The sequence below is a fragment of the Staurois parvus genome, unplaced genomic scaffold (genome assembly GCF_062004578.1).
Source record: "Staurois parvus isolate SC_StPar_1 unplaced genomic scaffold, SC_StPar_1.0 ptg000267l, whole genome shotgun sequence".
Lineage (NCBI taxonomy): Eukaryota > Metazoa > Chordata > Amphibia > Anura > Ranidae > Staurois > Staurois parvus.
Window position 1 is genome coordinate 6,533,794 of NW_028318063.1, and position 27,484 is coordinate 6,561,277.

The following is a 27,484-nucleotide window of genomic DNA, read 5'->3' on the forward strand; positions in this document are numbered from 1 at the left end:
AAGATGGACGGTTCCTTTGTTTGATGTAAGATGCTAATAAAATGTATGTATTTCCTTTATATACTACACTGAGTTATCCTTTCTATCTTATGAGGAACGGAGGAGATTGAAAGCGGATATACCTACAGGGAGGAAGGGATTATTACCTTGGAGTATTTATATTGCTGGTAACAACTGAGAGAGGGTAATTGTATGTTATCCTACTAAAGTGTGGAACCACTGGTTTGAACACAATATCATGGAGTGTATTTTTGCTCTGATTTCATCTGTCACGAGTGGAAAAGTCACAGATTGATTATCTTTACAATGAAGTTTTGGTTAAGTCACTGAGTGCGGTGTATTTTGGATCACTCTATATAGAAGTGTATTTGATTTAGAACTTATATAATTTTAAACATTTTTTTTTCTCTCACGAGTAAATTTGCATGTATTTTCATTATAATTAAGGGTAATGCACTATATGTAGTTTATTTTGAGGTATTTGGGATATCTTCATGATTTGGAAGATGGAATACTGAAATTTTGGACTATTTGTGTTGTGGACTTTTTTGGACTAATTTTAGTTATTTATTGCATATTGGGTGTGGAAAAGGGTTTTGTTTGTGTTGTATTTGTAAAGAAAAGGTTTTTGTGATTTATACTTTCAAGGGTGAAAGTTTTACCTTTTTGAAGGGGATTATTGTTAGACTATTGTTTATTATCATGCTTCCAGTTGGTGTCACACACTGAGGAGCCATCCTTTCACCTACTCGATAACGTACAAAAACCCTGCGTGATTCATGTGCAACAACACTCATTTGTTATTGCACATACATATTTTTGCTCACATTACACAATATTGAATCTCAAGAACTTAAAGTACACAAAACACACAAAGACATTGAGAATGTTTAAATACCTTTATTCCTAGTGCCATTGTTTCACACAAATAGTATACTACTGCAACACTCTTATATAGAGACTTTTTGAACACAGATCACAATATCCAAGCTTTCTTAAAGGCTAAGTTCACCTTTGTGAAACAAATAAATGCACATTTTTTCAGGAAAAATATGTGCATTTATTAATTGTTTCACTGGAGTCTGCAGAGCTTTGCACCCACGATGGATCGTGGATACATTGTGAGGTTTCTGCACACACTCCCTAGATCTCTCTGCCCATACCTCTGTATGGGCAGACTGTTCCTGAGCTGTAGGCAGTATGAATGAATGACGAGCGAACTAATCAGCATGCATGCAGTTCATTGATATTATGAGTGTCTGCCACTGTTGTGGACAGGACTTGCAGTTTATTAATTCACAGATTCCAGTAAATAATTGATGTGGTAGAGAACTGCACAGCCGCTCCATTTTCAAAATGTGACAGCAGGTGTGGGGAGAAGATCCCCCTCCACTGTCACAGAGAGGGAAACTCTGGTGGTTTGAGGCGGGGTGCGTAGGAGCATGTTACATGTTGCACTTTAAATATGGGTGTAACACGCAACATGCTTTTAAAGGTGAACTTATCCTTTACATAAAAAAATTTAATTTGCATCTTCCTCTTCCTTTTAAGGATAAAGACCTACTTGAAATAGACATTTATTGAGATAGATGGACTAATGTATGCCTGATAAGACATAAATCTACTGTAAGAATTTATCCTGGATTAAAATTACCTATTTTCAGTTGTAGTCTTAAAGTGGAACTAAACTGTGCCACAAGCACCACAAACTAAAACACTACTTTATTCATTTTCCATATTTAAAGCAAAATCGCCCATTCATCCATGTCTTATTGTGTTGAGAAATCACTTTTAAAAACACCCGGTTGCATTTCTAGCTGTAGCCATCTTGAGTAAGGGCAGATGATTCAAGTTACAGTTACTTCTTGGAATCCATCTGTCCTTAGCTCAAGTAGACAGGCAGGAGGGTGTGCTTAGCTGAGAAAGCCCTTCCTCCCAATGAAAGAAAACATTTGCTATGAAGACTCCTGGGATGCATGACATAATTTTGGTCTGGGCCAGAAAGCAACTGAAGTGAAAAAAAACAAGTAAATGTCATATACCTCCCTATCCATTCACTGCTAGCATCATAGGGATTAGAAATAGTCAATGCTGATTGAGAGCTTAGTTCTGCTTGAATTCATCTGTATTGCCATTGTTTACATTTGTTATTGTGGTTGGACCTGTTTTTTTCTGAGAAATTATTTTTCGTTTCTTGGCGTCTTTTCCGTTTTTGGTTTACTATGCAGTAAATGTAGAAAACTTGGTGTTTGCATTTTTCTCAATAAAAAAAAAAAAAAGTATGTGATCAAAAAATAAAATGCCTACATTCACATGTAGCTTGTACAAATAATATAAAAGGTTAGTATAAAAGTTTGTAATCTATGGATACTCTGAGGTAGAAATTTGTTGAGTAGCCACTAGTTTTATAAAGAGCAATCCAAACAAGCTAGGATTAACAGCGATTTGACTAGTTGGAAAAAAAAAAAACACTCTTGGAAACAAACAGCCTTTTTCTACTAAATATTCACATCTTTGCAAATATACGGTTGTTAATTTGAAAATTGCTCTGCAGGTTTGCAGAATAGAAAACCATAGCTTCTGGAATAGAAATTCACAAACAGTTATTTCTTGCTCATAAAGAATAAAGCTAAGCATCCGTCTGTTTTGAAACCACAAAAAATATTTCTCTATAACGATTATTACAGATTCTGATAATTTCTATTGTCAATATTGAGCGTCGTGAACATCATAAAAAGTGGAATTAACAAAAAAAAAAAAATCAGCAGTTCTGCTATATGAACAGATTTATTTACATGATGTGTGATACTGCCCTTCTTTTGAAAGTGGGGGGTGTTCAACAAGCCACTTGGAGCAGATTCCTTGGACCACGTTGTCATGCAAATTGTGTGCCACTTGCCAAACCTCCTGTACCAGCTGAATAGCTTTTTCTTGTTCTTGTTTAACTGCAGTTAAGTAGGCAGATCTCATCATACGACAGGCCAAGAAAGCCTTAATCTAAGAAACAGTAAAGTAATTACATGAAGATTTTTTTAACAAAACAAGTACATGAATCAAGCGCTTTAGCTGCATTATACCTCATATCTAACAGTGTGCTAGAATTACACTACACATCAGTAGTAATGCACATTAGTAACATTAGGTATAAGTTAATAAACAAGGAAAGAATGTTTACTTGTTAAAGCATAGCTAAATCCAAAAACAAAAATGTAATATAATTGCAGATTACTAGTCCTTGAATGTGATGACTGCTATAGTTTTTATTTTTTAGGCTGGCCATAGAAGGATAAAAACTCAGCCTGTTCATCAAAGACTGGCTAAAATGTTGATTCATTTATCTAATGATCAACTTCTCTTAAAGGGGAATGTTAGAAAATTTTCATTCAATCAGTGCCTGCAGCCAATTTGCTGCAGTGTTGATTAATGTATTCTGATAGCAGGGAGGATCCTCCATTCACCTTGCGTGTTTGAATGCAGGAAATGATTGCGTTTTTTTGATCAGCCTTCTGGCTGATCAAGAAAAACTGATCCATGTATGAACAGTTTTAAGCTGGGCACAGGAATGTATTTATGTTTGTTCAACCAGCAGGCTGAACAATAAATAAAAAAAAAAAACAAACTAATGGATTCCCGCATTCACACAAGCAAAGTGGATGCAGGAATCCCCTGCTGTGCTATTGTATTCTGATGTTGTCAGAACACATTGATCATTGCTCCTTGATCTAAGGAGGTTTTCCAGCAGGACCATGATCTAATAATCAGCTTCTGTTGAACCTGGAATGAAGGGGGGGGGGGGGGTTGCACACAGGTTGGAATTTGGCCAGTGCCTGCCAAACCGGCCAGCTGGGTATGAAATCTGAGCCCGGGGTTCACATATGTACGGGGCCGGTTTCAGTGTGATTTGTAAAAGGATTCCGGTGCAGATTTGTTCAGTGGTTCAGATGCACATTTTTAAAGTGTATGACATTGAAATTGCATCTAAACCAGACTGAAAATCGTACCCGACTCTTTTTAAAATCACACTGCAACCAGCCTGCACATATATGAACCGGCTCCATAGAAAGCAGGTGTGGTTCACATGTCATGCAAATTGGATGTGGTTCAAAACGCATCCAATTCACATACAGTTGTGTTCAAAATAATAGCAGTCAGACATCACTAACCTGATCAATCACTGTTTTTGGTAGAAATTATATTTCTACATGGCAAATAATTTACTAGCAGGTGTAGTAGAGTAATAGAAATCCAACAGACCCAACAGTCATGACATGCATGCTGCTGATTCTGTGTAATTGAATCACTAATTGAAATCACATGTTCAAAATAATAGCAGTGTGGAGTTCTATTAGTGAGGTCATTCATTCTTTGAAAAACAGGTGGCAATTATTGCCCTTATTTAAGGAAGGAAGGCAGCAAATGTTGTACATGCTGGTTACAGTGCATTTCTCTCTGAAATTCTGAGGAAAATGGGTTGTTCCAGACATTGTTCGGAAGAACAGCGTACCTTGATAAAAAGTTGATTGGAGAGGGGAAAGATATAAAGAAGTGCAGAAAATGAAAGGCTGCTCAGCTAAAATGATCGCAAATGCTTTAAAATGGCAACCAAAACCTGAAAGACGTGGAAGAAAGCGAAAAACTACCATTCGAATGGATAGAAGAATAGCCAAAATGGCAAGGACTCAGCCAACAATCAGCTCCCGGAAGATCAAAGTTACCTGTGAGTACTGTTACAATTAGAAGATGCCTATGTGAAGCCAAGCTATCTGCAAGAAGCACCTGCAAAGTCCCTTTGTTGAAAAAAAGACGTGCTGAAGAGGTTACAATTTGCCAAAGAGCACATTGACTGCCCTAAAGAGAAATGGCGCAACATTTTGTGGACTGATGAAAGTAAGATTGTTCTTTTTGGGTCTAGTGGCCAGAGACAGTTTATCAGACGACCCCCAAACATTGAATTCAAGCCACAGTACACTGTGAAGACAGTGAAGCATGGTTGCGCAAGCATCACGATATGGGGATGTTTCTTATACTACGGTGTTGTGCCTATTTATCGCATACCAGGGATCATGGATCAGTTTGAATACATCAGAATACTTGAAGAGGTCATGCTGCCTTATGCCCTTGAAATGGGTGTTCCAACAAGACAACGACCCCAAACACACCAGTAAACATGCAACATCTTGGTTCCAGACCAACAAGATTGACGTTATGGAGTGGCCAGCCCAATCCCCGGATCTTAATCCAATAGAAAACTTGTGGGGTGACATCAAAAATGCAGTTTCTGAGGCAAAACCAAGAAATAGAGAAGAACTGTGGAATGTAGTTCAATCATTCTGGGCTGGAATACCTGTTCACAGGTGCCAGAAGTTGGTTGACTCCATGCAACACAGATGTACAGCAGTTCTCAGAAACAGTGGTCATACAACTAAATATTAATTAAGTGATTCAAAGGAAAGCAAAATCTTCAAACATTTTTCAGTTTATATAGTGAATGTTTGAGTTTGTAAAGAAGAATGCAAACACTGCTATTTTTTTGAACAGTCTAATATTCACTTTTCTTCAATTTTTTTTTAGAGGAACAACACAAATTTGATATATTTTTCTTCATGTTTTGATTTGGAATAGAATGTGTAGTGTTCCCAATACATTTGTGTGTATGGAAATGAAAGCTATTAGAAGGGTTTTGAGCTTCATTCACTTTTTTCAACACGCTGCTATTATTGTGAACACAACTGTATATGTGAACAGGGGCTAAGCAAATAACGTAACTGTCATCTTGACAGAAACCCAGCATCCTTGTCACTTTTTGTGAACGTAAAAAAAAAAGCATAAACAGTATCTTTATTGTGTCCAGCCTTTGTGTGACAGCCCTCCATAGATATAGAGTACAAAAAAAATAGAGACACACACACAAACACACAAAAGAATTGGGACACGCCTCCAATCACCTCCATGGCCACAGCTGTATAAAATCAAGCACCTAGGCATGCAGACTGCTTCTACAAACATTTGTGAAAGAATGGGTTGCTCTCAAGAGCTTAATGAATTCAAGCGTGGTACTGTGATAGGTTGTCACCTGTACAATAAGTCCATTAGTGACATTTCCTTGCTACTAGTTAGTGGTATTTTAATTATATTATATAAGTGGAAGCAACTGGGAACAACAGCAACTGAGCCATGAAGTGGTAGACTACGTAAAATGACAGAACAGGGTCAGCGCAGGCTGAAGCGCACAGTGCGCAGAAGTCACCAACTGTCTGCAGAGTCAATAGCAAAAGACGTCCAAACATTGTGTGGCCTTCAGATTAGCACAACAACAGTGTGTAGAAAGCTTCATGGAATGGGTTTCTTCCATGGCCAAGCAGCTGCATCCAAGCCTTACATCACCAAGTGCAATGCAAAGCGTCAGATGCAGTGGTGTAAAGCACGCTGCCGCTGGACTCTACAGCAGTGGAGACATTTTCTTGAGTGACGAATCATGCTTCTCTGTCTGGCAATCCGATGGATGTGTCTGGGTTTGGTGGTTGCCAGGAGAACGGTACTTGCCTGACTGCATTGTGCCAAATGTAAAATTTGGTGGAGGAGGGATTATTGTGTGGGGTTTTTTTTCAGGGGTTGGGCTTGGCCCCTTAGTTTCAGTGTAGGGAACTCTTAAGGCGTCAGCATACCAAGACATTTTTGACAATTTCAAGCTCCCAACTCTGTGGGAAGAGTTTGGGGATGGCCCCTTTCTGTTCCAACACGACTGAGCTCTAGTGCACAAAGACATGGATGAGTGAGTTTGAGTGGAGGAACTTGACTGGCCTGCAGAGTCCTCACCTCAACCCAATAGAACACCTTTGGGATGAATTAGAGCAGAGACTGCAAGCCAGGCCTTCTCGTCCAACATCAGTGCGTGCCTGACCTCAGAAATGCGCTTCTGAAAGAATGGTCAAACATTCCCATAGACACACTCCTAAACCTTGTAGACAGAAGAGTTTAAGTTGTTATAGCTGCAAAGGGTGGGCCAACTCAATATTGAACTCTATGAAAATTGCCAAAAAATATCCTGCGCATGAGTGTGGAGGACTGGTGTTCCTATGTAAAAGTCTCCATGTATATATGGACCAATAGATTGGCCTTGCTGCTCTCACAAACGAAGGCGTAGTCCAAATATGACTGTAAAAGCAAAAGAGCGCACCAGCCTAGCGCATTAGCCCAAAAAACATTTATCAAAATATAAATAAATCCATACTCACAAACAATATGTGACAAAAGCGCATATCAAGTTGCAGCCAGTTAGTGCAATGTGCAGCAGAACCTAGAGTACCCTAAATGCCTGAGAGGTGCTGTCTAGGGATCAAGGCAAGGCTGATGCATTTCGAGAGCAACCTCCTTCCTCAAAGCCAAAAGAACAGGATCCTTCCATCCCATTATACCCCTAGTGACCTAGACATGATAACCAGAAGCTCCTTCTTCACAGCAGGGGGTGGATCAATAGTTATTATTGCTATAATACTGTATCGCCTTAAAAAATCTGTATGTGTATGTATGGGAATACTCACAGTGACTGTGTTATTAAATTGCAGGTTCCTACAGGTGTTCACCAGAGCTATATTTTAGGCTTAAGAGACAGCATGGCTAGATAGAAGAAAAGTGGTGTAGGAAGGACAGCCGAATGCACCAGCAGAATGGCATGGAACGCACGCCATCTGCCCAACCCGAAGTCCGAACCGGAAATACATTCCAGCAACCACTTACTGTCAGGGATCCCCTCGATCCCCGCCGCGATGGTCCCGGCGCAGGCGCAGTGTGCCGCCCTGTGCAGGGACTCGAGCACTGGGTCCGGGCCGGCCGCGGCGTTCGAGTTCGCGCATGCGCAGTAGAAGCCGCGGCCGCCCGCTGGGCACCAATGGCAGCGTAGGGCGGGATATTTAAACGACCCTGAGCTGTCATTGAGTGCCTTCTGGTCTTACCTGTATCCTGTATCCGTGAACCTGTGTATTGTAAGTTGCTGACCCGGATTGTACCTGACCTTGCTGTATTTCTCCTGCCCAGACCCTTGCTTTGCTTGACCTCTCTCCTGAATGCCCCCTATTGGATTTGACCTGCTGTTGCTGACCTGGCGTGTGACCCGACTATTCTATGCCCGCTGCCTTGTACCTTGCCGTCCTCTCTGTTACCGACCCGGCCCGTCTGACCTTGCTCATCCATCCATCCCGTGCAGTGGGGTCTGCTGACCTCCTCATATCAGACTCTTCCCCGTGGGAGCCCTTGGCGCATACCACTACCACTGACGGACGCACCCAGTAGCCACGACCTGGTCTCAGGGGGCTCCAAGTCCATCCCCACCATCAGGGGCCCTGGTGAACAAGCACCCTGGGACTTAGACTCCGTGCGCTGGGGACGCCTATTCAGTGGAGTGCTAGTGGTACCGCCAGGCGGTCCCTTACAGTACCAGAAGGCCATGACTGAGTCTAGAGGAGGGCCCTCGCCGCTTGAGGAGATCTGCAGGCACCTGTCTAACTTGACGCAGGCCGTATCGGCCCTACAGGACAGATGTCAGCAGATTGAGAATCACTTCCAGACCTGCACTATATCCGTTTCTGCCCCACAGGCCGCGGTCCCCGCACCTCCGGCCGTAGCAGCCCCTGTACCGGTTTCTGGGGCATCCGCCCCACTCCCGGCGGCCGAACCCCGAGTACCCCTACCGGAACGGTTTCATGGGGACCGCACACGCTTCAGGTCATTCCGTGAGTCCTGTCTCCTCTATTTTGAGTTGCAACCACGAACCTTTGTGACTGAATCCGTGAAGGTGGGGTTCGTCATCTCCCTCCTGCAGGGTGAACCCCAAGACTGGGCCCACCGACTGCGGGGAAAAAATGACCCTCACCTTAGCTCTGTTGACTTTTTTTTTGACGCAATGGCCATCCTATACGATGACCCACAGCGGGCAGCTTCTGCTGAAGCTACTTTGTACACGCTCCGGCAAGGCCGCCGAGCGGCGGAGGAGTACGCGTCTGAATTTAGGCGCTGGATGGGGGACACACGTTGGAACGAGTTTGCTCTCCTGCATCAGTTCCGTATAGGCCTATCAGAAGGCCTGAAAGATGAGCTCGCCCGGGTGGAGGTGCCTGAGACTCTAGAGGACTTAATTGCACTGACTATTAAGATTGACCGTAGACTGCGGGAACGCAGGTTTGAGAGGTCCGGCCAGGGTCATGGAAATCCCTGGGGGCCATTTCAAGGGCCCAGTCAAGCACCTAGGCCAAACATCCAGAACCGGCCACCTGGAGATATCCCTGAACCTATGCAACTCGGCCTGGCGCGGCCTAAACTATCTCCAGAGGAACATCAGCGCAGACGATCCCAGAACCTGTGCCTCTACTGTGGCGAAGCTGGTCATATGGTACGATCCTGCCCGCAGAAACTGAGTAAGTGCACCTCTTCTTCCTTGTCCATTGGCAATGTTAGTCCATCCCAATACTTAGTGGTGCCCCTTTCCTTTCAGCTTCCGGAAAGGACCGTGGAAGTATCGGCCATAGTTGATTCGGGGGCATGCAGCTGCTTCCTGGACATTAATTTTGCTCACCAGCAGGGTATTCCTCTCCAATTGAAACAGAAGGGGTTCAATATTTATTTGGCTGACGGTTCCCGGATAAAATCAGGGGTGGTGAACCAGGAAACCCCCTCCATCGCCACTGTCATTGACGGCCAGCACCAGGAACTGCTCCGCCTGGATGCTATAGCTTCACCCCTCTTCCCAGTCATTTTGGGGCTCCCATGGTTACGGGCCCATAACCCCCAAATTGACTGGGAGACCGGAGTAATTTCGTTCCCTTCTCCATACTGTCGGGTATACTGCCGCACTTCGGGCCTGGGGGTCCCCCAAATCCTCCTGTGCTCTGAGGGGGAAGCTGAATTAAAACAGGTAATCCCGGCAGCCTACCATGAGTTTCTAGATGTGTTCAGCAAGCGGGGAGCTGATACTCTACCCCCCCACCGCCCTTATGACTGTCCCGTTGACCTGTTACCCGGTTCAGAAATTCCTTTTGGGCGAATCTTCCCCCTTTCGGAGCTCGAATTGGGAGCCCTGAAGGAATATATCGAGGACAGCCTCCAGAAGGGGTTCATCCGCCCCTCCACTTCACCGGCGGGGGCGGGAATTTTCTTTGTTGAAAAAAAGGACAAAACCTTGAGGCCGTGTATCGATTACAGGGAGTTGAACAGGGTCACGATAAAGAACCGTTACCCACTGCCGTTAGTACCAGAATTATTCCAAAGTTTAAAAACAGCAGTGGTTTTTACAAAGCTGGATTTGAGGGGAGCATACAACTTGGTTCGCATAAGGGAGGGGGACGAGTGGAAGACGGCCTTCCGCACCCGCTTCGGCCATTTTGAATACTTGGTCATGCCGTTCGGGTTGTGTAATGCCCCGGCCACGTTTCAACACTTTGTGAATGATATTTTTAGGGACTTCCTGGACGTCTTTGTTATCGTCTATCTAGACGACATTTTGATTTTCTCCCCTTCCTTGGGGGAACACAGAATACATGTAGCAAGGGTATTGGGGCGATTACGGCAGCATGGGTTGTACGCCAAGGCAGAGAAATGTTGTTTCGAACAATCCAGCATTACTTTCTTGGGCCTGATCATCTCCACCGCGGGGGTCGCGATGGATCCCCAGAAAGTCGCTGCAATACTAGATTGGCCTGAACCCACGGACAGGAAAGGCGTCCAACGATTTATTGGTTTTGCAAATTTTTACCGAAAGTTCATCAAGAACTTCTCGGGTCTGGTCTCCCCCATTACTCAGCTAACCAAGCTGGGAACCCGGTTCAGATGGACACCTGAAGCTCAGGAAGCTTTTGAAGCCTTGAAGAAGTTGTTCACCTCGGCACCCATTTTGGGTCACCCAGACGCCGCCCTGCCCTACATCCTGGAAGTGGATGCATCGGAGAATGCGGTAGGTTCCATTCTCTCCCAGTGGAAGGGCACCAAAGAATTGCTCCATCCTGTAGCTTTCTTCTCACGGAAGCTTACCCCAGCAGAGAAGAATTATGATATCGGTGATCGAGAGCTACTGGCAATCAAAACGGCATTAGAGGAATGGAGGTACCTGCTGGAAGGTGCTGTGCACCCCATCTTAATTTTTACTGATCACAAAAACCTAGAATATCTGAGAACCGCCAAGCGTCTACGCCCGCGACAGGCAAGATGGGCACTATTCTTTTCTAGATTCAACTTCCACATTACGTACCGGCCTGGATCAAAGAACACTAAGCCAGATGCGTTATCACGTATGTACGAGGACGCCAAGGAGACCCCAGTACCCGACACCATCTTGTCCTCGGGAAACTTCTTGGCCCTTCAGTCGGACCTTCGTTCCAAGATAATGGAGGCATCCACAACCGTCTCTACCCCAGCCGGAGGGCTCCTCCAGAACAAGGGGGGACTCCTATGGAGGGAAGATCGGATTGTGGTGCCGGAGGAAGCCCGAACCCTGGTCTTGGGCCATTGCCATGACCACCTGATGGCGGGGCACTTTGGCCCAGAAAAGACCCTGGAACTTCTCCGACGCTCCTTCTGGTGGCCGGACATGGCTAAAGATTGTAAGGGCTATGTAAGGTCCTGTATCACCTGCCAAAAGAATAAGCCTTCCAGAAACAAAGTTTGGGGTCTGCTGCGACCCTTACCGATTCCTGAACGGCCTTGGCAAAAGATAATGTTGGACTTTATAGTCGAGCTTCCGCCATCACTAGACCACACGGCAATCCTGGTGGTCGTAGACCGCTTGTCCAAGATGGCCCACTTCATCCCGTTGAAGAAAACCCCCTCGGCAGCCGAGACTGCGCGAGTTTTCATTCGTGAGGTAGTAAGGCTGCATGGGGTCCCCGAAGACATTGTCTCAGACCGAGGGGTCCAGTTCACGTCGAGATTTTGGAGGGCACTGTGCAAGGCCCTGGACATCAAATTGTCCCTTTCCTCTGCGTTCCACCCTCAAACTAACGGTCAAACCGAAAGGACCAATCAGACCCTGGAGCAATACTTGAGATGCTACACTTCATTTACTCAAGATGACTGGATGCCACTTCTCCCCCTAGCGGAATTCGCATACAACAATGCCCGTCACTCAGCGACGGGCCAGTCCCCGTTCTTTGCCAACTATGGTTTTCACCCTGTCTTCCTCCCGGATTTGGTCCCGGAATGCCCAGTACCAGCATCGCAAGACGTAGTAACGTTTTTCTCCACGAACAATAAGAAGCTTCAAGAGGCCATCAGTCGGGCCCAGGAAGACTACAGGAAGGCATTCAACAGGAAACGGAGGGGAGATCTTGTGTTGCGGCCTGGGGAGAAGGTTTGGCTAGCGACGTTCAATTTAAAGATGCTTTGTCCGTCAAAGAAATTGGGACCCAAGTTTATAGGCCCCTTCTGCATTAAACGGATGGTCAACGAAGCGGCCTACGAACTCGTCCTTCCTGACACACTCAAAATCCACCCAGTCTTCCATGTGTCCCTGCTGAAGCCAGTAATCCCAGATGCCTTCCCTGACCGAGAATCTAGACCCCCGGAAGCCATAACGGCCGAGGGTGAAGAGGAATTTGAGGTGGAATCAATCCTGAAGTGCCGAAGGAGGGGGGGCCAGGCCCAATTCCTAATCAAATGGAAGGGCTATGGCCCTGAGGACAATTCCTGGGAACCAGCCCAGAATGTCCATGCACCTAGACTTGTCCAGAGGTTCTTTCGCGATCACCCGTGGTGGAGAGATCGGGTGGGCATCCGGAGGTTGCCCGTAGGGGGGGGGGCAATGTCAGGGATCCCCTCGATCCCCGCCGCGATGGTCCCGGCGCAGGCGCAGTGTGCCGCCCTGTGCAGGGACTTGAGCACTGGGTCCGGGCCGGCCGCGGCGTTCGAGTTTGCGCATGCGCAGGGCATGGGCACCAATGGCAGCGCAGGGCGGGATATTTAAACGACCCTGAGCTGTCATTGAGTGCCTTCTGGTCTTACCTGTATCCGTGAACCTGTGTATTGTAAGTTGCTGACCCGGATTGTACCTGACCTTGCTGTATTTCTCCTGCCCAGACCCTTGCTTTGCCTGACCTCTCTCCTGAATGCCCCCTATTGGATTTGACCTGCTGTTGCTGACCTGGCGTGTGACCCGACTATTCTATGCCCGCTGCCTTGTACCTTGCCGTCCTCTCTGTTACCGACCCGGCCCGTCTGACCTTGCTCATCCATCCATCCATCCATCCCGTGCAGTGGGGTCTGCTGACCTCCTCATATCAGACTCTTCCCCGTGGGAGCCCTTGGCGCATACCACTACCACTGACGGACGCACCCAGTAGCCACGACCTGGTCTCAGGGGGCTCCAAGTCCATCCCCACCATCAGGGGCCCTGGTGAACAAGCACCCTGGGACTTAGACTCCGTGCGCTGGGGACGCCTATTCAGTGGAGTGCTAGTGGTACCGCCAGGCGGTCCCTTACACTTACAGTACCATGCGATGTAATTTCCGGTTCCATAGCAGGAATGGCCAGTGCTGGACAAGGAAGCTGTCTACAGTGAGGAACAGAAGTATTTGAACACCCGGCGTTTTTGCAAGTTCTCCCACTTAGAAATCATGGAGGGGTCTGAAATTCACATTGTAGGTGCATTCCCACTCTGAGAGACAGAATTAAAAAAAAAAATTAATTCAGAAAATCACATTGTATGATTTTTAAAGAATTTATTTGTCTTGCACTGCTGAACATAAGTATTTGAACACCTAAGAAACAACAAGAATTCTGGCTCTCAAAGACTTGTTACTGTGCATTTAAAAAGTTCACCTCTACTCCACTCAGTATTCTAACTTAGTAGCACCTGTCTGAGCTCTTTAAAGACACCTGTCCACCCACAGTCAGTCAGACGCCAACTACTACCATGGGCAAGACCAAAGAGCTGTCAAAAGACACCAGAGACAAAATTGTGGACCTCCACAAGGCTGGAAAGGGCTACGGGGCAATTGCCAAGCAGCTTGGTGAAAATAGATCAACTGTTGGAGCAATTGTTAGAAAATGGAAGAGGCTAAAGAAGACTGTCAATCTCCTTCGGACTGGGGCTCCATGCAAGATCTCACCTCGTGGGGTATCACTGATGATAAGAAAAGTGAGGAATCAGCCCAGAACTACAAGGGAGGAGCTGGTCAATGACATGAAGAGAGCTGGGACCACAGTTTCAAAGGTCACTGTCGGTAGAACACTACGCCGTCTTGGTTTCAAATCATGCATTGCACGGAAGGTTCCCCTGGTCAAGTCTTCACATGCCCAGGCCCATCTGAAGTTTGCCAATGACCATCTGGATGATCCAGAGGAGGCATGGGAGAAAGTCATGTGGTCAGATGAGACCAAAGTAGACCTTTTTGTCTAAACTTCACTCGTCGTGTTTGGAGGAAAAAGAAGAAGGATGAGTTGCATCCCAAGAACACCATCCCTACTGTGAAGCATGGGGGTGGTAACATCATGTGAAGCATGGGGGTGCTTTTCTGCGAAGGGGACAGGGCGACTGCACTGTATTAAGGAGAGGATGAATGGGGCCATTTATTGTGAGATTTTGAGCAACAACCTCCTTCCCTCAGTCAGAGCATTGAAGATGGGTCGTGGCTGGGTCTTCCAACATGACAACGACCCGAAGCACACAGTCAGGATAACCAACCGTAAGAAGCATATCAAGGTTCTGGAGTAGCCTAGCCAGGCTCCAGACCTAAATCCAATAGAACATCTTTGGAGGGAGCTGAAACTCCGTGTTGCTCAGCAACAGCCCTGAAACCTGACAGATCTAGAGGAGATCTGTGTGGAGGAGTGGGCCAAAATCCCTGTTAAAATATAAAAGTTGATGCAGCGCTAAAAAAACAAAAAACTAATACCTAAATGGAGTACATAACCAGATAGTATATATAGGTATTTACATGACCCAAATCCACCTAGGGATAAGCAGAAAACAGTGGCCCTTAATAGGCTAATAACAGTGGTTAAGTGCAGGATAAAGTGTCCATAGTTCATAAATCTACAGGGGTGCAGGTGAATCACAGCACACTTAAAACGTGATCCCGGGCAGTCTTGCTGCAATGGCCTCTCACCTCCACTCTATGACCCTACAGGGCCACAAAGCATACTGTAGATCACCTCAGATTCCTCCAATACAGGGACTCTTTTGATAGATTGGCATCACATGAACAGGGACAAAATTCCTCCAGACCAGTAGGTAAACGGAAAACACTCTCCTCCGATGTCACCACCGCTCATATGCTCATAAATGAGGAGATTAACACAATCCTCATAGTGTATTACCGCTTTATTTGTAAATAGGCAGCAGATATCCAAACAAGGAAAGAAGGTAATCCACTTACATGGCAAGCAGCTTGTATGGAGATTGTCATCTCCATACAAGCTGCTTGCCATGTAAGTGGATTACCTTCTTTCCTACCTGGCTCCCCCTACTGGTACCCCGCAATACCACCTTATCCAACTGTGGTGGAGACACCCAAGTGTATAGCAATTGCTTTTGTACCAACTCTAGCAGGTCTAAAAGTTTCTGACATTTCTATACATTTCACGTCTAAATATGTGACCTCTTTCTGGACCTTTTCCTTGTCGGGGATGTGGAGGGGCTCATCCACTGCAGCTTGAGACATTTGCAGAGATCTCCACCTCACTGAAGGTACTTGCCATCACAGCCTGGTGCTCCCCCAGAGCACTGTCAGATGCATGTCTCTTAGTCATCCCCTCTAACTCAACAATTTGCCTCTTCAAGTCAATATTAGTTGCCTGGTCATCTTGATACTTGACATTATTCAGCTGGTGGACTGCGGACAACACATCTGCCATACATTTGCCCTTATCCTATCCGGTCCTTCTGACGCCAGAGAAACAACCTTAGCTGGGGACACTATGTCCTCAACCACCAGCTGCTCTGCGATCTCCCTGTCTTGCACAGCAGTTGTTGTGCCCACACCCTTGTGGCATACCATAGCTTTGTCCAGCATGGCTATCAATTGTTTGGCCCAACTGTCCCAATCCATTGTGCTTCCATCATGGGTGCTCCGCAGCACCACATCACCTGCTCTAGGAAGCACCTGGGACTCTGCAGAGAAACAGTGCCTTTGTCAGTTCTACATACATCCCATTGTGACATGTTTTTACTCATATCACACTGAGAAAATGAATCAATTGAGGTAGGCTGCAACACACCATTTTGGCCTGCTTACTTTGGTGGCGCTAGTGCTACACACAGTTTTATACTTTCAGCTTTGGCATGCTGACTTAACCCCATACCAACCAGGTTACACATAGGGTGAATGGACTGCTCCCACACATTCTTATAGCATGGGGAAGACTCCTTCTGTCCCAGCAGGGCAGTTTCAGTGCTGTCCTGGCCAATCTCTGATTCCAACACATGGAGACCCTTGGAGACTTCCATGGACAACCCTGTGGCTCTGCCTCTGGTTGCTAAGAGAGATATCTCCCTTTCATCACTGTTAATGAACACATCACCAACATCAGTACATATTTCAACAGCATCATCTTTAGATCTTGTGGGTGGTCTATGCCTTTTACACACCACTTGGGCAGCTCCACAGCGGACCTCGGAAACCCTCTGCTCCGCAACTGCGGACTCCTGGGAAGTTTCCCTGGGCAACTCTGCAGCACCTGTCACTAAGGAACCTGGCAAACAGACTGTTTTGGTCACCCCTAGTCTTTTTCAGTCCTTGACCTTGCTGCAGGCTGGGTTTTCACCTGCATATCCCCACTGCTCTGGGTAGCACACTGCAGCAAGTCCTTTTTCACATGTAGTGTGAATTGACTACTATCTCTTGCAGAAAGTGGTCTATATAGATTCCAAGATTACTAGTCAGGCTGTCAATCCCAGCTATATTTGGCTGGCCCGGGGGACCCTCTATGTTTCCTGGGGCTCCTGGGGTCATTAGGGTCTCACACCTTCCTGAACTCTTTGAGGACCATTTAGTAGAATGTAAGGATGAAATTTCCTTTTGCCTAATGGGGAAAAAAAGTAGATTGGGGCTTGAACTTTGTGTGTACCACCTCCTGATTGATGGCTGATAAAAGCCCACTATCTAATGGGACCTCCATATCATGATTTCCTCACAACCCTTCTATATACAGTTCTTCTAATATTTACAATATAGAGTCATCTAGATTATTTGCCGGCGACATCTCAGCCACTGGACTCTCCACTACAGGATTAGTCTCTCATTTTAGTGCAAAATATCTTTTTACTGTCAAGTTTCTAATAAACCTATTTAGGTTTACAAATAACTCGAAGAGATTAGGTGGATTGTGAGATGCAAAATTACAGCCCTTTCTCAAGAGATCTAGTTCAGTATCTGAAATTACAGAACGTAATAAATTATAGATCTCTATGGTAAACTGGCAAGCTGCAAGTTCCTGCCTCTTTTTATGCCCCTTACCTTCTCTTCGTCCTCTCCTAGTGTGTTTTGTCTTTTCCTTATAGTTTTTGGGGAGTTCCTTTTCCTGTTTTTTGGTATTGCTGCGGGACTTGGTGTTCCTGCAGCATTCTTCCCTAAAAAAGTAGAGGGAATAAAAGAGTGGGTCTCCTCCTCTACTGGGATAGGTGAGGAATCGGTATTTTTGAAGGGATTATTATCCACCTTCAGAGCAGTTTTCTCAATAGCTGCATAGAGAGTGTTATTCAAGGATTGATCTATATTAGCTTCCAAGTGAGCGCCACTTAATTTACCTTTTTTGGGGAGATCCTTCTTTCCCATGAGGTCCATCCTTGGTAGTCAGAGGCACAGTATAAAAATGGGACTCAGCGAGCGCTTATATATAAAGCAGCTGATACACTAAAAAGGAAACCATAAAACCTTCTAAAATCAAAGCATATCACATAGTGCAGAGCTAAGATGAATGAAGGCAATAAAAACAATAAAAAATGCCTGAGGCTAAAATATAACAATAAAACTGCTGGTAAAAGCACTTAAATCATAAAAATGAAGTAATGTCCAATCAAAGTGTGGAAGATACAAAAATACTCCAAATAAACTATGCACTGTATTCAAATAATAAATAGTTCAATATAGCTGCAGAGAAATATCCTGGATAGGTGACTCTAATTATCCCAGTAAAGCAGGTAATCCGGTGACGTGCGGAGAATAGTAAAATTGCACACTCACCAGAAGCGCATTTTACATGCGCATTATATATTAACAGCCAGAGGTCCCCTCTGTAATGGAATAGGATGCAGCCTGGTATGGATAACCTCCTCTATGGATCTGGGCGGTAGGATGTCACTCAAGAGGTCCCTTTAAAGATAAGCTGTGGTGGGGTCTGATATGGATCTCTCTCCTCTGGGCCCTGGGATGGTCACCTGGGATCCTGTGGGATTAGATGCTCGATGCAGAGCAGAAAATAATGGTGCCCATAGTGTAGTATTTCTCATGATTTAAGTGCTTTTACCAGCAGTTTTATTGTGATATTTTAGCCTCAGGCGGCTTATATTGTTTTTATTGCCTTCATTCATCTTAGCGCTGCACTACGTGATATATGGGTGGTCCTACACAACTTGAGGGAGAAGAGGATGGCCTATGAACCTTTTGGACCTTTCTAGGGGTGCCCGTGGGATGATGTTTATGCCTGTTGTAAGGTGGTCTACTGAACCCTATGGACTAAGACTGGGATGCCATTAACCACTTGCCCTCCAGAGGATTTACCCCCCTTAATGACCAGGCCTCTTTTTGCTATTCGGCGCTGCACTAATTCAACTGATAATTGCGCGGTCATGCAATGCTGTACCCAAACAAAATTTACGTTCTTTTTTCACACAAATAGAGCTTTCTTTCGGTGGTATTTGATCACCCGTGCGCTTGTGAGATGGGGAAACAGCTCTCATTGTTTGAACACTGATTATGTGGAAGTAAATTAATGTTTTGACTGACATTCTGCGGTTCAGCCACAAGATGTCACTGTTTTTCTAACACAGCTTCAGACTGCATAGATATTTGTATATTCATGAAGAGGTGGAGTTTTCACACAGAGTTGGAGTGAACAGGAAGAGGAGACTGCAGCCATGTTTTGAATGATGCTGAATGAAGGGGCCGTGTGAGCTGAGAATCCAATGACATCCAGGTGCGGGAGCTTCCCTCGGTAACCAGAGCTGAAGCTAACTGAAGCTGATTGTGTCCAAGACCCTGATCCTGTTCAGAGAAAGGAAGATTGCTGCCAGTAATGCTGATGAGAGCAGAGGAACAACTCAGCATACACTGCAATATCGCAAGCTTGTTGGAGAGACATTTGTTCTGTTCAGAGTCACCAACGGATGCAAAGCAGACCCGGGTAGGTAAGATCGTGCACGCACATCATTTCAGTGTTGGCGCCTTGAGACTGAGTCCAGGCCTATAGTTAGTTAGTTAGAGTCTCTGTTTGTGTCAGGCCACAAGTGTTGTTACTGATTATTGGAAGGACTCCACAACTTAAAGTGACATTTCACATTGGAGAGCTGATAAAATCCTACAAACTCAAGCCAGACTGGCGTTTTGCTCAGAAGGAATACTCAGGCACGTGCTACAGGACCAGTTATGGGAGGGGGGATACTGTAGATTTGTGTAAGATTGCACAGCAGGCTAGCCCATACCATACACCCATACACTGATTCCTGCTCTTTTAGGGTAAGAACGGGTAAGGTGTGGCAGCTTAGTTGTGCCCGCCAGTAGGTAAATTACTACACCTTCTACCTTCATCCATCAGGAGGCGCCGTGCTGTGCAGCACAAGGGTCCCAGCCTTTGGGCTGGGTGTATGTAAATTTATTGTATGTTCCCAGCATTTGTGGTTGTGTTTATTTGCCACATCTAAGTAAAATTCTGTTGTGGCAAAAGCTGGTGTTGGGGTTGCTTTCCTCGTTCGTGACTTCACTGTATCATGGGGAGCCCACCCCGGTACACGGCTTACACGCTTTTTATTTTTTGCGCTATAAACAAAAAAGATCGAACATTTTGAAGAAAAGAGATATTTTTTACTTTCGGGTATAAAAAACATATAGTAAACTCAAAGTTAGTTATAAATTCAGGCCAAAAAGTATTCTGCTACATGTTTTTGGTAAAACAAATCCCAATAAGTGTATATTGATTGCTTTGTGTGAAAGATACAGTGTCTACAAACTATGGTATAGATACTGCAATTTACACCATTTTTTTGCTAAACAGAGCTGTACTAGTTTAACAGACAATTGCACTGTCATGCAATATAGTATAAAAATGAAATTTATGTCCTTTTTTCACACAAATAGAGCTTTCTTTTGGTGGTATTTGATCACCTGTCTGCTTTTTATTTTTGGCGCTATAAACAAAAAAAGTTTTGAAGAGAAAAAATGTTTTTGAAAAAAAAAAGATATTTTCTCATTTCGGTCATAAAAAATATTAAAAAAAACTAAAATTTTGTCATAAATTTAGACCAAAATATATTCTGCTACATGTTTTTGGTTAAAAAATCCCAATAAGTGTATATTGATAGCTTTGTGTGAAAGTTATAGTGTCTACAAACTATGGTATAGATAATGGAATTTTCAGAGCTTTTACTTTCTGACTGCTCATCACATTTCTTGAGGTGCTAAAATACCAAGATAGTACAAACAACCCCAAATGACCCCTTTTCGGAAAGTAGACACCCTAAAGCTATCTGCTGAGAGGCATATTGAGTCCATGGAAGATTTACTTTTTTTCACAAGTTTCTGGAAAATTACAAATTGTGTTGTTTTTTTTTTTACACAAAGTTGTCATTAAATGATTTATTTCTCGCACAAAGCCATGGATATATGTGGAACTACACCCCAAAATACATTCTGCTACTTCTACCGAGTATGGGGATACCACATGTGAGACTTTTTGGGAGCCTAGTCACATACAGGAGCCTGAATTCCAATAACCACTTGGAAAGCCTGAAGGTGTGTAACTTCCTCATTACCCATCACAGTTTCGGAGGCCCTGAAATGCCACGATAGCACCAAACCCCCCCAAATTACCCCTTTTTGTAAAGTAGACACCCCAAGGAATTTAAAAAGAGGCATGGTGAGTATTTTGCAGATCTCATTTTTTCTCACAAGGTTTTGAAATATAAAAAAAAAATAAAAAATATGTTTTTTTTTCTTAATTTTCCAAACATTTGTGGCAACAAATTAGATCTGCAAAATACTCACCATGCTTCTTATCAAATTCCTTGGGTGTCTACTTTACAAAAAGGGGTAATTTGGGGGGGGGGGTTTGGTGCTATCCTGGCATTTCAGGGCTTCTGAAACTGTGATAGGAAGTAAGGAAGCTTCCTCTTCCTTTCCCCGCCCCTGTTCATCATCCCCTCCTTGCTCTATAAAAGGCTCCTTCACCCCCAGTTCCTCCCTGCCTGATGAAAGAGTGCGCCTGGACTCATCTCGTCCTGCACATGCTCAGAAACGTGTCGCATTTTTGTGACGTCAGACGCCACATGTGCTGATCCCAGACATCTTGGAGACTCTGCCAAGCTCCACCATCCATGCTGCATATGCATGGCACCATCTGCTGGCAGACACCGTGGAGATTCCACCAGGCTTACCATCCATGTTGCACATGCACAGCACCACCTGCTGACGGACTCAATAGATCACCTCTCTGGATCAGATACACAACTTCATCTGGCTACAGACGTTTCACCCTCTTACCCATGAGCCTGTTTTTAAATTCTAAGATGTGAGTTACTACTTATCTTTTTATTAAATACCTTCACAGTACACACTTAGAGGCGTTGTGTTTCTTTGTTTTCCTTTCTGCAGCATTATGCTTCACTCCTACGCAGCTTGCCCTTAGTGCCTACTGGACTACCTTCACCACTGCCCATTTGGAACTCATCAAACATACATGGACTGCCACACCATGCGTCTGTTATCCCTTTTGTATTTAAAATGCATGCCCCGTTCAATGGCGACAAACTGCATACAATTTTAATATCCATAGGCAACGTTTTAAAAGCCTTTACAAGCTACCATTTTAGAATTACAGAGGATGTCTAGTGTTAGAATTACTGCCCTTGATCTGACGTTTATGGCGATACATTACATGCATGGTGCAACCGCTGTTTACATACCGGCACAGGGTCAACGCTCGTGTACACAGGTCTGCACGTGTGAAGGGGGCGAGTTTTTTTTTTGTAAGTTATTTTGATGTTTTTAATTATTTTTACACTGTCCCTTTCATTTTTTTTTTTTATCACTTTTAATGCTATCACAGGGAATGCAAATATGCAAATAATGAATGGGCATTGTCATATATTCTTTTTTGAGAAATCTGGGGTTTATCAGACTCTAGATCTCTCCTCTGCCCTTACATTCTCTAATCAAACCAAGATCAGTGTGATCAGATGCTTTCCCAATTTACAAATGGCGCTGTTTATATCCTGTGAAACTGAAGTGATGAAATGCTCGTAGCTTCCGATTTCTTAAGACTATAGTGATGATTAGAATTGTGTCGATGTCCCAATATTTATGGACCTGACTGTAAATTTTTTTAGTAATGCCCATGTTGAGGGTTAGGCCCAAAAAAATTGTAAATTTGGAAACCGTAATGAGTTTCCATGCAAATGGTCTGGCAAGGTTTGAATTTGGGTTGGCGGCGATAAAATTTTGCGCATATAAATTGCTTTGATCCACAATCAATGCATACAGATCTTCCGTGAAAAACCGCTCCAAAAACTCAAGGGGAGTGTTTCCACCTGAATTCCAGGTTGGGCAGTGAATGGGGGAAGAACGGGTGCTGCAAAATTTGAGGGCTGCCAATCGGGATTTGGAAGCACATCCGGAAGGATACTAAGGGCTCTACGGGCCATTTGTGTGAATTCTTGGTGGTTGCGAGGCAATACTTGTGCTCGCCACCGCACCTGCTTGTACTGCACTTATGGGACTCGCCACATCACCAAGTCATACTGCAGTGCTGGTATTATTATTATACAGGATTTATATAGCACCAACAGTTTGCTCAGCACTTTACAATATAACGAGAGACAATACAGCAACAATACAGTTCAATACAAGAGGGTTAGGAGGGCCTGATCCTGGGAGCTTACAATCTAAGCGGTATGTGAAAGACCAAGATGTACTCGGCCACTGGTGCTCGCCAGTTCACCAAAAGGTAGCGTGGTACTAGTACTGGCACTCTGCTGCATATGAGAGTCATCAAAATTTACAGGCAAGTGCTAACAGAGATCAGGCCTGATTCTGCGAACACTGCGGTTTTGTGTGCAAATTATCAAGTGACAGTGACCTACTGACACTGCACTTGCTGGGGGAGAATGGGGGGTAAGCGTAGGGGCTAAACGCAGGTGCCGGGGCTGATCCCGCTAATGCTGCATTTTTGGGGACTCTATACTTATGTGAACACTAGTATAGTGCTGATCTGATCAAAGATATTGATCCGTTCAGACACTATACTAGCAATGGAGGTTTATTGTGTATGAGTGTGTTCCTGGCAATCAAGGGGTTAAATGTGATGACTGGTGTACTGAAGGGCAATCTGATGCTATCTGGGAGGGGGCGGAAAACCACGGGAGCGCGAATTACGTACATATATGTGATTTTACGCACCTGTGCCGCCCTGTAGCAGTATATCTGCTATAGGACGGTCAGGAAGCGGTTACAGATGCGGTTTGTGTTACGTCGCTGCGTTAATTTAACTGACAATTGCGCGGTCATGCAACGCTGCACCCAAATTAAATGTACATCTTTTTTCCCCATGAATTGAGCTTTCTTTCAGTGGTATTTGATCGCCTGTGCGGTTTTTATTTTTTGCGCTAAAAAAAAAAATATAAATATAAAAAAATATATATATTTTTTTGTATTAGAAATATCCTAATACATGTAAATTAATTGGTTTACGTGAAAGTTATAGCTTTTACAAATGGCGGTATATATATAGGAATTTTCTTTTTTATACTAATAATGGGGGCGATCAGCGACTTATGGCGGCGATCACTGACTTATAGCAGGACTGCAGCAGACATTCTGACACTGGAGGGGAACTGACTTGGGGTCACTGACATCCCCAGTGACACCAATACAGTGATCAGTGCAAAAAAAAACACTGACACTGTACTAATGGCACTGGGGAGGAAGGGGTTAACATTTTTAGGCAAAGGGTTAACTGTGTGAGGGGAGTGTTTTACTAGGGGGCAGGGGGGTGTGTGCTTCACAGGAACACACACGGAAAGCTGAACTCCATTCTCCGGAGCAGTGTGCTGGAAACTGACAGGGAGCCTTCCTGCAGCCTTCCGCTCTTTCACTATTTGCCGGTAATCACCGGGCTCCGGCTGGTAATCACTGGCCGGGACCCGGGGATTGACACCCGCGATCGGCCTTGCACGCACCCCTACCCGATATGTAAAATCATGTATATACGTGATTTTGCACAGCGGTGCCGTCCTGCTGCAGTATATGTAGTGACTGGTCGGCAACTGGTTAAAATTCATGAGCGTGTAATGGCAGGTGTTCTAATACTTTTGGCAATATAGTGTATACATAAATAATGTAAAATATTTAGATCTATAATAATTTAGCGTACTGTATTTACATATACTCTACCTTTGCTTCGTCACTTTTCATTCCTTGTATTAACTTCTCAAGTTCCTGAAACAAAAGCACAGTGATTAATAAATTGAATAAATACAAAGATACTTTCAATTATTCTACAAACATCAAAAACCATTTAGACAACCTTGAATTAAAACTGTAGTGCTCAAATCTATAAGGACCGCAAACAGACTAGGGTTAAAAACAAAAGGGTAGCCCGTGTCCTGTACTTTACTCCAAGATATGGGAATTTACAGGTAAATCAATAATTCTTTTTGTTTCAATAATTTTTATTAGAAGTAGTATTTGTATTACAAAGTACAAGATAAAAAGAGAGGAATAACAAAAGGGGCGAAACATTCCCTCTAATAAGTCACTACAAATCTTACAAAAGTGTTAACAGGGCATAACATTATTATTTTAGGCATTGCATTCCAAAGTTGCTATACAAAAGGAATAAAAACAGTCATGAGTATTATCAGAGGCATCACCTCTTGGAAAAGAGGTGTTGCCCGGGGGAAAGGGCGAAAAAAGAGAGGGGGGAAAAAAAAGGGGGGAAGGCAAAGCAAGAAGGGGAGATAGCAAGGACCGTGAAGCGCTTATGAGTGCGCTATTTATTGATACAATTATGAAATATAATGAATGTATACAGATTGATAGCTCTGTCTGGTTTAGGCTAAAATATAATGTTGCTATCATGAAGTAGGCATATGGATTGAATGTGCATGTGTCATTAGGGGAGGTGTAAAAGGGGAAGGGAGATACTTCTGGTGTCTGACATCCAGGGGATCCAAGATTTTGTAAATTTTGCTAAAGTGAAGGTTGATTTAGCAAAGAGAAATTCCATGTGCTAATAATCATTAGGTAAAGAGATAACACTGGAGAGTGAAGGGGGGGAGAGAATTTTTCCAGGAGTGTGCAATGGAAAGGTGAACTGTTATCAATATGTGTGTAACAGCACAGTATGAAATTAGGGGCCAAGAGGTTAAGTCCAAAGAGAGCTATCTGTGAGATGAGTACACATGAAATGTTTGTGATTTCAGAAAGAAAAAAGGAGACATTCCTCCAGAAGGAAGCAATGTGGGGACACTGCAACCATATACAGTATATATATATATATGTGTGTGAATGAAAATATATGTACATTTTTTTATCTCCCCTTCCGCATCTTTCACTTCTTTTATTCTCAAGTGTTATTGCTTGATTCTGCAAGATTATTCTGAAAAAGTATTCTGTACCGCGACATTTTTCAGGAGAAACATGATAACAATCCGTCAGGCCAAAGATTGTTTGGCATCAAATCAGTGAGAGGAGATTCAGACAATGGTAGGAGATTTCAAAGATTATGCATGAGAGAGACTTACTGGATTTTCACCTTGGGTTCCCTCACTCCAGGTGGACTCAATGAGAACATGGAGGTACACGCAGCAGTCCACTAATCCTATATTTATCTATTCTCACCTCAGTTTCTACTTCCCATTTAGGTGTGTGTGTATATATTTGGACATCGACACAATTCTAACATTTTTGGCTTTATACACCACCACAATGGATTTGAAATTAAAGGAACAAGATGTGCTTTAACTGCAGACTGTCAGCTTTAATTTGAGGGTATTTACATCCAAATCAGGTGAACGGTGTAGGAATTACAACAGTTTGCATATGTTCCTCCCACTTGTTAAGGGACCAAAAGTAATGGCACAGAACAATAATCATAAATCAAACTTTCACTTTTTAATACATGGTTGCAAATCCTTTGCAGTCAATTACAGCCTGAAGTCTGGAAAGCATAGACATCACCAGACGCTGGGTTTCATCCCTGGTGATGCTCTGCCAGGCCTCTACTGCAACTGCCTTCAGTTCCTGCTTGTTCTTGTGGCATTTTCCCTTCAGTTTTGTCTTCAGCAAGTGAAATGCATGCTCAATCGGATTCAGGTCAGGTGATTGACTTGGTCATTGCATAACATTCCACTTCTTTCCCTTAAAAAACTCTTTGGTTGCTTTTGCAGTATACTTTGGGTCATTGTCCATCTGCACTGTGAAGTGGCGTCCAATGAGTTCTGAAGCATTTGGCTGAATATGAGCAGATAATATTGCCCGAAACACTTCAGAATTCATCCTGCTGCTTTTGTCAGCAGTCACATCATCAATAAATACAAGAAAACCAGTTCCATTGGCAGCCATACATGCCCACGCCATGACACTACCACCACGCTTCACTGATGAGGTGGTATGCTTAGGATCATGAGCAGTTCCTTTCCTTCTACATACTCTTCTCTTCCCATCACTCTGGTACAAGTTGATCTTGGTCTCATCTGTCCATAGGATGTTGTTCCAGAACTGTGAAGGCTTTTTTAGATGTCGTTTGGCAAACTCTAATCTGGCCTGTTTTTGAGGCTCACCAATGGTTTACATCTTGTGGTGAACCCTCTGTATTCACTCTGGTGAAGTCTTCTCTTCATTGCTGACTTTGACACACATACACCTACCTCCTGGAGAGTGTTCTTGATCTGGCCAACTGTTGTGAAGGGTGTTTTCTTCACCAGGGAAAGAATTCTTCGGTCATCCACCACAGTTGTTTTCCGTGGTCTTCCGGGTCTTTTGGTGTTGCTGAGCTCACCGGTCTTTTTATGATTGTTCCAAACAGTTGTTTTGGCCACGCCTAATGTTTTTGCCATCTCTCTGATGGGTTTGTTTTGTTTTTTCAGCCTAATGATGGCTTGCTTCACTGATAGTGACAGCTCTTTGGATCTCATCTTGAGAGTTGACAGCAACAGATTCCAAATGCAAATAGCACACTTGAAATGAACTCTGGACCTTTTATCTGCTCATTGTAATTTGGATAATGAGGGAATAACACACACCTGGCCATGGAACAGCTGAGAAGCCAATTGTCCCATTACTTTTGGTCCCT

General features: G+C 44.1%; 1 protein-coding gene and 1 pseudogene across 1 annotated transcript in view; both read right to left on the minus strand.

Moving 5' to 3' along the window:
- Positions 1–885: 885 nt before the first annotated feature.
- Positions 886–27,484, minus strand: part of ZFYVE26 (zinc finger FYVE-type containing 26) — a gene marked incomplete at its 5' end in the record, with an annotated part of 362,313 nt that continues 335,714 nt past the window's right edge. Inside the window, 2 exons of the mRNA XM_089681435.1 lie at positions 886–2,997; positions 24,583–24,627. Coding sequence (XP_089537561.1) covers positions 2,788–2,997; positions 24,583–24,627 — 255 coding nt within the window. The remainder of the gene's footprint in view (positions 2,998–24,582; positions 24,628–27,484) is intronic.
- On the minus strand, positions 15,387–16,772 carry LOC149459265 (uncharacterized; annotated as a pseudogene).